General features: G+C 41.0%; 1 protein-coding gene across 2 annotated transcripts in view; it reads right to left on the bottom strand.

The window, feature by feature from the left end:
- Nucleotides 1–365: 365 nt before the first annotated feature.
- Nucleotides 366–12,241, bottom strand: part of KRAS (KRAS proto-oncogene, GTPase) — a 33,045-nt gene continuing 21,169 nt past the window's right edge. The window contains exons 4-6 of one of the 2 annotated variants that reach the window (XM_040345414.1): nucleotides 10,101–10,260; nucleotides 6,928–7,050; nucleotides 5,335–5,417 (exon numbers count right to left, since the gene is read on the bottom strand). In XM_040345414.1, coding sequence (XP_040201348.1) covers nucleotides 6,931–7,050; nucleotides 10,101–10,260 — 280 coding nt within the window. In that variant the 3' untranslated portion in view covers nucleotides 5,335–5,417; nucleotides 6,928–6,930. Of the gene's footprint in view, nucleotides 5,418–6,927; nucleotides 7,051–10,100; nucleotides 10,261–12,241 lie in introns of both variants that reach the window. The other variant, XM_040345415.1, reaches the window with a different exon arrangement.

The raw sequence follows: 12,241 nt of genomic DNA, 5'->3' as shown, positions 1-12,241 counted from the left end.
GGGATAAGAGAGCATCTTCACGCAGGGCTGTAGTCATAGGGAGGGGGTGAGCACATTCTGCTTTCCACCATGCAAAACGGCTCAGATGCTGGTGGAAAGCAAGAAGAGGAGTGACAGGAAATTGCATTTTCAAACCTGGATTACTGTATTTTGGAGGTCAAAAGGAAAAACGAGGCAAGTGATATTTAAATGCTCTAGCTTACAGCAATCAATTGATCTAATAAAAAAACTAACCTTTAGTGCTCCTTTAACTTCAGGGATGGGAATCAAATGTATAGGCTTTTGCTATTTAGCCCTAAAGCTTTTATAAGCACAATTGCATTGCCACTCTTCCCAGGTCACCTGCCACATGATTCTTTTTTTTAAAACAAGACCCATTTTAGTCATCCTTAAAGGTCAAGAGGAAAAGAAAAAATATAATGATATATCCTACAGCAGCATCCTGTGGTCCATACCAAAAATTCTGTAACCAAAGTTTACACTTCATATTTGCTTTGAAAGATTTGTACAAATGTGCTTGCATGGTCTGTCTCAATATCTGCAGAACAGAATCAGGTACAGATATGTAATGGACCAAGCCCAAAATTATTGCAGAGTACAATTGACAGATTACCTACCCCCCCCCCACCCCGCATAAAAATGCAGTACTCAAAATTATGAAATTCTCTCATTTGCGTTTTTTTTGTTGGTCTGGTAAAATATACAGCCCAGCCCTAACAGTTTTGTTATACCCGTGCAAAATAAAAAATACCTGCTGATTCTGCAAGACATTTTGTGAGCAAATAACTGTTCCTTTATGAAGATGAGGGGGTCTTTGTGTTTTGCAATCCTCAGAAATTAGGAACGCAGGGCTGACACTATGGGGGGGGGGGGAATGCAATAAAGCGGACATGCCACTCTTCAGGTGCAATTCCTCTTGTTATTGTGTTGCAGCAAGTTCATGAAGCATCTGCAACACTTGATGTTGACTGCAACTTATGTTCCATATTCAGGTAGTTCCAAACTGTGCCACTTTTGCATTGTGGTGCAATGCCCACGCAAAAAATAACAAAAAAAAAACGGTTTGTAGTCATTTAAGCTAAAACTATTGGCGTAAAGAGAGAGACCCTGGCGCAGGCAGATTTTGGAAAAGTGTCTCGTATGTCTTTCTTAAAAGTGGCACAGCATATACAAGATGTACCATATACATTTTGATTGTCTTATTGGTATATGTGACTAACCACACAGATTACGGTACATGGGATGTCAGGCATATATGACAATTTTACCAGAATATGTTCAGACATCTCCTGCAATAAATGCTTTATCTGTACCATTTTTGTGCTAATAAAAACGGTTTGTACATGAAAGTGGCACAGCACGAGCCAAAGTCAAGTACAAGTTCTAGACAGGTATATGAATTTGGTGCCTGCTGTGACACTTTTAGAATGCATGCGAAACCCTTCTCAAAATCTGTCTGCTCCAATCTTTAGGAATTCCAGGGAATGACTTTTGGAATTCTGAGAGGAATTTACTAGTCTTGGAGCAGTCAGAATCTGGAGCAGCTGTGCATGGCAACCAATCAACTACTGTTAATTTTCAAAGCTTAACTGATGCTAGAATCTGATTGGAGCAGGCAGAAGCTGGAGCAGCAACCAATTAAAATGACCCAAATCCACCCCCAGCAGTGTTAAGTCAGAGACAAAGTTATTCAGGCACAACAGGCGTTTTTTTTTTTTTTACAATGACATTTGCTTTATAGTACTCGCATGGAATTTTGCAAATTAACATTTTTTGATCTCAGTAGACCAGTATGCAGCCAGCTTACATGCAAGATAACGTGTGCTTCTTTTCCAAAAAAATAAATCAAAATATATAAAAAAAAATTTTGTTTGGTTTTTAAAATTCCCAAACCAAGTATGGCTTCCATGATGACTTCTTGTATCCAATACTCCTTTGCCTCTGTCATTTTTGCTGAAAAGCCTAATTTAAACCAGGCCAAACTGAGCAGCAGAAAAACCACTTCTAATACAGAGGTGGCACTGTTCAAAAAGCGAACTGGATGGCGAGAGTGGGGAGGAGACACACACGCGCAATCGGACATCTCTACAAACCAGTCACAATATTACTGAGGTAGTCCTGGATTACCAGCTACATGAGAGTAGCCCAAGCTTCGTAAGGAAGAATTTCATTATAGTACATTTAAAAAAAAAAACAAAAAAACAAACAAAAACACAACCACACACAGAGTCGTCATCTACATTTAGGCTCCACAAACATTGCAATTTTTTTCTCTGTATTGCCAGCACCGAGGTGTTTTTCAGAAGGGGACCGTTTAAGAAATCGGAGCAAAAAAGTAAAACACATTCCCTTGGATGCAGCCTCTTCCAGGATGGCTGCGACTTGGCTCATACTAGTGAATGTGTCCCAATGGCACCTCACAGGGAGATTTCTGAGTGTCAATCATTAATGAATACTTGGGGAAGAGGATTATAACAATTTAACACCATCCTGGGACTCTGAACACACATGAAATGCCTGCACTAGCCAAAAAGGTAAAGAACACTCAATCATCCAACAGAAAACTGTAGCAAGATGTGCACCTTTAAAAATGCATATGTTCACTTAGATGTAAAGGGCAGTCACTATGCCCAGGTATACAAGTAAGGTGAAGAGGTATATTACATTGTAACCGATCCAGAAAACATGTAATGCTTTAGCACCTTGGTCCAGATTACAGGTGGGGATAGTGAATGTGTTTGATTTATTCTGCTGAATACTTGTATCAGCCATGAATTTTGGCCATTCAGATTTACAACTTCAGCTCCGATAGCCATTTGCTCGCCCTCTACCTCATCCAGTCACAAAACATATTTTATAGGTTTTCACTGATAGAAGGCATTCTTTAAAAGGATGATATGAAGAGCCCATGTTTTACACACCCTGCATTCATTGAAAGAACAAAAGCTGCTTTGTAAATGGATGTGCAGCACAAGCAACCACTGTTAGTCCGGGCTACCAAAAGCACATGGCTGAGGCTTACTATCTGGCAGAATTAAAATCATTTTTTTTTAGCAGCCCCAGCCACCATGCAGACATCTCTGGGCCCAAAAATCACAATGAAAAATTACTCAGTTTTGCTTTTCTTAAAAAAAAATAAAAAAAAAATAATCTTCAATTGGTTTCCAGATAGGGTTTAATAATATATTTAACATGAACCCATTTAGGCACTTTCAGTAACCGATTTAATCCTTTTCTGACGGTGCTGTTTATTATGTCTTTTAACCATTGCCTGTTCCACGTTACGCTGGTGCCACTGACAGCCAACCCATGTTTCCGGATGGCCCTTTTCTCTTTCAGCTTAGCATTGCACCACGATTGCATGCAGGGACTAGGAGTTATGTCCCCTTACACTATCACTAGAAACACAGCCCTGTAACCTAGGATGGCACAGCTCTCCTGCTCCTTCCCAAAATTTCAGGGAAGCAGAACAGAGCAGCATTAAAAATTGTAAACTGCAAGTGCTGGGGGTAAAAAAAAAAGTTACATTTTCTGGGGAATGTTTCATTATGCTCAATAAGTTAAGCTAAAAATGCTGAGGGTTTAGTACTACTTTAATAGTGAAGTTTTGCAATTCCCTGCACAGCAGAATTGATTGTTTTGTAGCATTGCCTCTACTTCAGGCTCTCAGGGACCTATTAATTCATCATCCAATCACAAGCTGGTCCAAAACCAGATTGCATTGCTTAACTGCAGCATAGTCGACAGGGTAGTCCAGAACTCAACTGTGCCGTTTGACAGATGCCATGCTGCCCCCCCCTTTGGCTGAATAGTTTTGCAAAATTCAGACTATCAAAACACCCAGAAGTGAAACTGCAGTGTCCCCATTTTGTTCTTTGCTCTGATAAGGGGGAAATAGATATTGCCTTTTGGTAATCTAACCCAGCATCTTATCCTCACATTTTATCCAGAAGTAATCGTAGCGGTACTTGGTACAAACAATCTGCAATGATGGAAAGATTGCAAGGAGCCAAACAGCACCTGCATCCAATCAGTTGTAGGCAGTGTTCCAGTATCCGACAGGCACTGGAGTCGGCTGTTAGGATACAATAGCTGGCAGGGGAGATTGGTCCATCTGTGCCATTTAACATGCATGGAGAAATCTTCTGTATTTTTTTTTATTCTGCAACATCAAGTCCAAACCCCTAAAATTGCAATTAGTTTTTTTTCACTGCAAGTCACCCTAGACCTTATGTTGGCCCAAGAAGAGCAGATTTCACTCTGCTTCACATACACAGGACCAACCCCTTTTGAAAACCGAGCTGTACATTTGTGGTGAATGAGATTTTCGTGTGTAGAACACCCCAAAATTCTACCATATGGTCATGAGAAAGGTCTTGGACCATTAAATAGCTCAAGTTGAAATAAATGCAACATGAATGACCAGAAACATTGCTAGCAGATGTAGAATGAGAGGTCATTAGATTTCCCGAATCTCCTCCAGGTACCATTGAATTGCCTTAACTTGTAATCAAATGGTTGTCTAGAGACCTTCCAACAATGCTGGTTCATTATTGGAAAATGTGCTGGAGTTAACTTTTCTTTATTTTGGCTAAAAATATGCTGCAATTTCTTTAGTCTAACACAGCATTATCCCAATCATGGGGGGGGGGGGGGGGGGGGGGACGAAGAAAAATAAAGTGAAGTCCAAGATGTCCAACCTTCCAGGAACAAAGATTCTTCACCTCCAATTTGGTGAACATGTAATGCACAATCCACATAGCTTCAAAGACGGCTGTTAGCACCATTTTGTCACATTGTGGGTAGAAGGTTTTAGCTGAGCAGGTTAAGTTACATTGAAAGCTCTCAAAAAGAGTTCAGAAGTTGTAGGGATGTGGCTTTAAAGAAAAAAAAAAAAAAAAAGTAGATCTAGTGGAGTCACCAGTTTAGAGTATTCCTCCATCTAAATGGTAGAACTGTTCAGAGGGGAAAAAAGAAAAAAAAAAAAAAAAGTACCAGGAAAGAGTCAATCCTTAGTTTTACGTGCCTTAAATCATGCAGTAGGGTTTTCAAGAAGGGAAAGTGGCAAGACAACAGGATGTGGAGATCGAATGGCGCACATCATGAAACATCAATTGCTACATGCACAAAAGCCGGCTCCAGGAGTCTCACAGGCGCTTCCACCACAAAAGTACTGGCACACTAGGCAGAGATGCAAACAGTTAAGCAGTAGCCACAAGTCCCGTAAAATAAAACCAGAAAAAAACAAATGCTAATAATTTAGTGTAAAATGTACAATAGGATTCGCCTCTGGCATGTATTCACAGAATGACGCACTTCGACTTGGACTTTTTCTTCTTCTTTTTGCCTTCCTTGCTCATCTTCTCTTTGTGCTTTCGGATTTCTCGTACTAAAGTGTAAAAGGCGTCATCAACTCCCTAGGAGGGAAGAAGGGAAGAAAGTTAATATGAATTTTTTTGCTAGCGTAGGGAAAGGTTAAATCACCCTCATTTTGCTTCTTCATTAAACAATCTATCCAATTGCGAGACATTTACCTCAACCTGTCTTGTAACACGCAGGAACCCTCAAAGTAAGAAAATTTTACCTTCTACACAGGTCTAACTAAAAACAGGTGTCCCCTTATAAATAGGTTGGTGATAACCCCCCAAAAAAAAAAAACACACTTTCAGTCCCAGTGAAAACAGGCACTATGAGGAAATACCCAAGGCCCAAAATACAACATTTTGCTTTATGCATACTTTACCCCATTTTGAGAAGAAATGTTGAAGTGGCTTTTATCTGAAAATGCTAGTTGCCCGACTATCAAGCTGATCCTACAACAGAGTACAGCCCTAAAATCTTGGGCTCTGGTCAACAATTTAAAGCATAGAAGCCACAAAAACAATGTTGTCAGAAGGATACCGACAGTTGCAGCACCCATATTCTACCTTTAAGAATGATGGTCACTGTTCAGCTAGTCATGTGATCCAGTCACCCCTTTACTGCCTTGTAGTCAACACTGTTTAACAGCATGAGGCCAAAACCTGCCCCAGCCTGTGACTGGGCAAAGGGAGCAACTGGGTACTACAGAGGTCAACACCCTAGTCCCCCCCCCCCCAAGAATGTTCAGCTTTCCAAGAATGTACGAAGTTTGCATTTGCTACCACCAGTGACAGGTTCACTAGGGGAAATCCAAAGGATGGATGCATCATGGTCTACACACCTACACTCAGAAGTGCATAGAAGGAAGTGGCTGCAGGACACTATACTTATTACAAGGCATTGTGGGACTTTAAATAAAAACCTGCAGGAGGAATTCACAACCATTTTAAAAACGCGCGGCAAACACCTGCCAGAGCGTTAACAGCCATGAGAGGTGCCGAAAGACTTCAAACTCCTCCAGACTTGACATGAGGCTTCAATTTTAAAAGCGAAGCTCACACTTCATGTTTTGATAATGTGAACAGCATGATGTGCTAGTCACGGTATCATTTACATAGGCGTTTAAAGGAGCGATAAAAATGCACCTCAAATTCAATGTGAACTTGGACTCAACCTTCCATCCAAAACTATGAGGGCCAGTTTACACCACATGCAGTCCAGTGTGCATGGAAAGTAGGCCATATGGTTTCCAATGGCATAGTTCACACTAGTGCAGTCAGTTCCAGGACCCCCAGTACAGTGAAAAAAGCCAGCATCCGGAAACGCAACAAAAACAAGCATGCAAAAACACATCTGGAGTGTGTGTTTGTGGCGTGAACCAGCCCCAACACTGAGATGGTTAATTTATGGTGCCATTAAACCTAGCCCAACTGATTTAGCAGCCCCATTTAAAAGCGGGAGCCGTTTGGACACCAGTCAGTATTGTTGAATGCCTTGATTATCAGATCAAATGCTGAGCACACAAAAAAAAAAATGCTTCAAGACACATCTGCCATCAGCACTTACCAATCACATGACACGGCACTTTTTAATTTTCACACAGCCGGGGGTCTTCTCCTCTTTGCTCAGTTTTTTCAATCTGTACTGGCGGATCTCTCTCACCAATGTATAAAAGGCATCCTCCACTCTCTGCATTGTAAAACACAACCCCCTTTAAAAAATACTGATGGGACAGTGATAAGACTAAAGAGGGACCACTGTGATGGATCCGATAAAGATCGCAAAGGATCTCTACAACACTAATAAAAGAAACGGCTGGAGTAAAATTATATGGTTTTAGTGCAGTACCAAAGTAAACTGTATTTGTTAGGTCTGTACAGGTTTTGCTTGTAGCAGTGTTGTCTGCCCAATGCTTGCTGCAGACTACCCAGACCCCACACATTTCATAAGACCAACATGGGTCTTGTTTTTGTACATACTTTGCATGTACAAAAAAAAAAAAAAAAAAAAAAAAAGACAGCCAAGTTGAGTTTTTTTTTTTTTTTTAGAAAATAAGGACAGGACTTTGCATTAAGACTGCTCTCTCGCTGGAAGTTCAACAGTCCTGGTCAGACCATCTAAGAGAGGCTATGTAGCTAAAAGCTTCCAAAGCAAATTGCATCTCTTTAATGTTTCAGTAGCTGCCTAAAGTTTCACTCTAGAGAAACTGCTAAATACAAGGAGCCATTTTCTTTCTAAGCATTTGCATTTCCATTCAGTCCCAAAATGTATTCCGCGCTGCAACAAAACAGTCTGGCAAAGGAGACTTGATTTTTTTCTCTACAGCAATTTAGTAGACACTAGCAGGTCTTGTCCCTCCCCAGACTAGTTACCTCATCTGTCACTAGCCTATCAGCAGCAGGTTTGTTAGTACTGCATCACTAGGATTGGCTCCTTGTCCTGCTTTATCCCCCAAATCTGGGCTCTCTATGAAAACTGCAAAAGGCTGGTAGGATGTAAGTACTTGCAACTTTTTTTTTTTTTTTATAAAAAAAAAGGGGCAGACAGTGAACACTGTACATGCAAACAAGACAGACTAATACGGTTTACAATGTAATCAACCTGCCAAAAGCCCTTACAAATTTAGCATTTTAATGAATAAAGTTAGAATTGGCATGAGATTCTTGTTTTACACACATTTAGATCCAGTGGTCCAACTTATTTAAACTATAGTTGTCTCAAAAGCAAATATAAAAATTATAAAATGCAGTTCTAAGTAGAACAGCTATTTTTGTTCCCCATTTTGAAAAAAGGGTCTATAGCAGTGTAAAGGGAAAATAAATCACTGTACTCCACTCGGATTAGACCGGAAATTCAGAATCGTGGAGAGAGATGGCAGGATTATTGTAGATTAATTAGATGTCAGATTAAAAAGGAAAATCACTCAAAAGAAACTTGCAGATTTAAAAAAAATTGATTGTTCCATTTTTTACAGAGAAGTCAGGAATGTTTTATCAATGCAGAGAGGAGGAGAAGAAGAAACCAAACACCAAAGATCAGACCTTCCCAGGAAAAGTGGGAAATTTATTTATAAACCCTTGATTCACTTTGTACAAAAACATTGTTTGGTTTGAGACTTGGCTGGCTGTACATTTATACAATATTTTGTCCAAATTCCCCTTTAGGATTTACCAAAACCATATAAATGAGATCAAAACGAACACTTTCAATTAGTATACAATCAGGCAGGCCCTTGCACTACATAGTTGAAGTTATCTATAAAGGAAATTGAATAATGTATAACCAGCTTAATGGTAAGAATAGTGTGCAAGCCAATCTAATGTAATTTCTTATTAACAATGGACACTAAAGATGTTACAGTAGATTATGTTATAGTTACCCAACATATTTATTCCATCCTTAAATTCCATAAAGGCAGAGTTCCACAAAACCCACCTTGAGTGATACCATGAACAGGGCTTCCATTTTACATTTAAAGTCATACTTTAGAAGCATTTCGACTTTTGCAGCCAAAATTTGAAAAACTGATACATTCATTGTGTTCCCATTTACACCGCATACCTAAAAATATTGCTTACCTTTCTGGCTGTTTCTTTGGAGCAGAATTATACAGATGACTCTATAGTCCGCTTCTATTAGTCAGAATAAGCCATCCCCAGTCACACTTTTATCAGCTTGGTTTCCCTACCCCTGAATACACTCGCATGCAGAATTTCATTCCAACCATCCCTGTTCGCAGTAAGTGTCCCCCCAAAAAAGTCAGCTTTGGTGGGATCTCTCCTCTGAGACAGAGAAAGGGACCAAGTACACAGATGCCCCAGTCCCTTACTTTGCAGCCTCAGCTGCACTAAAGATGAATGGACAGGCGCCCGCAGAAGACAATACGGAGGTCAGTCAGGACGATCGGTGGGGGGGGGGCTTGTAATGGTAATTGTTTATCAGACTTTCAAAAATGCTAAACACCGTCCTAGGTTTAGTTGTTTTTTTTACGTGGGAATGAACACACAAAATTAGATTTGTGTTTTATAGAACTTGGAGCTGTAAAGTATTGGTGTGAATTTCCAACTGCAAACTTGATTCATTTCTTTAGCTTTCTTTTAAACATATCACAGTCTGTTTTGAGCACAAGGTAATTTTGATAAAGAAGGCTGCACAAGTAGGATGTGTTATCAGAGCTGGGGAAACCTTTGTACTGAACACACTGGAGTAAAGGTGGACAGACCCAGAACAGTGTGGAGTCTTAAACCTATAAGGCAGTTAAACTTAGAAAATACATTTTCAGCTTCATCTCAGAAAAGACTCAACAAGCTGTAAAAGAAAACTCAAGACTGGCCATAGGAAGGAGAGAGTGTGCAGGCAGCCAGCTTTTACAGTAATGCCACTAAGAATTACTTGACACAGGATGATCTTTGAATTGAAGCTGTATTGATGGTTTCCTTCTCACAAATCACCAGATGACAGATTGCTCATTGGATCAGGCTGCCACTGCTGACCAGATTCTAAAAAGGCTAGTTGCCATCTGTAATGGCAATTGCCTGGCTATCTAATACACTGGACAGGTGAAGGAAGTGAAGCCAAAAAACTGTTTGCTATTTAAAGCTTAAGCCGATGTTGCAGGGTAAAGCTTACAAAAAAAAAACAAAGGGGGAAGAAAGGAGAATGACAGTTTACAGGCTTCTACTTAAACTGGCCAACACCCTGCATATTGTGAGGTCTCGGTGATCCATGCCGTACTTTACCTGTCTGGTTTTTGCAGATGTCTCAATAAAAGGAATTCCATAGCTCCGCGCCAAGTCCTGAGCTTGCTTGGTGTCTACCGTTCTGGAAGGTAAGTCACATTTGTTGCCGACTAAAACCATTGGTACGTCCTCTGAATCTTTTACTCTTTTTATCTGTTCTCTGCAGGGAAGGCAGACAAAACAAAGTAATCACAACCAATCTAAAAGCCGAACATTTTTGTACACTTCATATCTTTTGTGCCTTGTAGACTACTCAGGAGAAACATTACATTGTACATAACATGATTATTTAAACAAAAGAGGTGCAATACATAGTTACTCTTGAAGAGCCAAAACTAGTGCCATCTATTCAACGGAAGCTGGAAGTAAACCAGTTATGGGCAGCTGAAACTCAGGAAAACACATTAGGTGTCCTTCAGTGAAACCACAGAAAACACTTAGTAATTTAAGAGTAAATCTTCACTTTCCTAAGTGACCCTTCAGGATGGTAGATGCCACCTACCTAAAGGGAAACAAGCAGAGTTAAATGTCCCTCTTTACTCCTGACCATCAGTTCTTGAATTTCCTGCATACCTGCAGGCATGTGCATAGTTGTTCCCAGCTTGGTTTTCACATGATTCCCAGAAAGAAAGTTTTGCCATTCCTCTACCTAAACCTAGCTCCTCTGCAGGCAAGGTTGAGGCAAAGGCAGGTCACCAGGCATTACTGGGACTTGGGTTAGCTCTTCTGCCTTGCTGCACATACTTCCTTGCTGTAACTAGGGCATTTTCTTTGTTGTAGTGTCAAGGTTGGGGCATGTGTGAAGATGTCCTCCTGGTAAATATCTTTTTGGATTACCTGTCAGCTCATACTTTGGTCTGGGGTTGTCAGGTGTTATGCCAGACCTGCCAAAATGTAAAATTTGGGTACCAAGAACAGCTTGTCGTAATTGCAGGTCCAGACTGTTCCTCTTCGAGCAAACCTGTGTCAGACATGTATTGAAAATTTAGTGAGGAATGCAACCTCACCCTTGCTCAAAGATCTCACAGGAAGCCCCATGTTCTGATCCAAGATTAGTCAGAGGATTTCAAGCAGCCTTCAGCCTGTGCTGCCGCCTTGTAACAAAGTGTAATGGGGGGGTCAGCAGTACTAATTTCTTCAAAAACCGATCAGAATCAAAATGGCAAGGGGGGTAAGCGATGTCCGAAGATTCTGGTTAAGGAAGCAAAAACCCAGTGGAAGTCTTGGGAAAACACACAGCTGAGGAACTGCTTAAAGCGGAGGTTCACTGGTAAAATGCTGTTTTTACCCTTAGATGGATGCTCATTTAGTCTAGGGGAATCGGCTAGTTTTAAAATCCGAACATTACTTACCGTTGTAGAGGGCGATCTTCTCCGCCACTTCCGGGGTATGGGCTGCGGGACTGGGCGTTCCTTCTTGATTGACAGTCTTCCGACGGTCGCATCCATCGCGTCACGATTTTCCGAAAGTAGCCGAATGTCGGTGCGCAGGCGCAGTATAGAGACGCACCGACGTTCGGCTACTCGTGACGCGATGGATGCGACCGTCGGAAGCCTGTCAAAGAAGGAACGCCCAGTCCCGAAGACCCATACCCGGAAGTGGCGGAGAAGATCGCCCTCTACAACGGTAAGTAATGCTCGGATTTTAAAACAACTAGCCGATTCCCCTAGACTAAATGAGCATCCATCCAAGGGTAAAAACAGCATTTATGGGTGAACTTCCGCTTTAAGGCCATCTATGTGATGGGATAAATGCAGGAGTCCCCTCCACCATGTTGATTCAGGATAATCTTCGTAGGTTTAGAAATCAAAACAGATCCTTCTCTGTGTATTATTCCATTAAGAGTATTCTTACCAAGGAATGCAATGAGCCTGATGTTGAGGAAGGAGATTGGATTTCAGGTTAAATGCCCAAAGTTGGAGGCTTCCTTTTCAAAGGCTTTTCAGACCTGTCCTTTAAGGCTATAGGTCAGCTGAAGAATCCGCAGGATAAAAATATGGCAGGCCGGAGGGGTTCAGCATTTATACAATTCTGCCCTGTCTTGCAACTACTAGTCAGCAAGGCTGCTCGTTGCATTAAAGAGACAACAGGTGAGGTTGATTCACACAAATATGCCACAAACTACCAATTGTTACAAGCAG

The sequence above is a fragment of the Rana temporaria genome, chromosome 3 (assembly GCF_905171775.1).
Source record: "Rana temporaria chromosome 3, aRanTem1.1, whole genome shotgun sequence".
Taxonomy (NCBI): domain Eukaryota; kingdom Metazoa; phylum Chordata; class Amphibia; order Anura; family Ranidae; genus Rana; species Rana temporaria.
The sequence above is the reverse complement of the archived record's forward strand: the minus strand, read 5'-3'. Positions and strand labels throughout refer to the sequence as shown.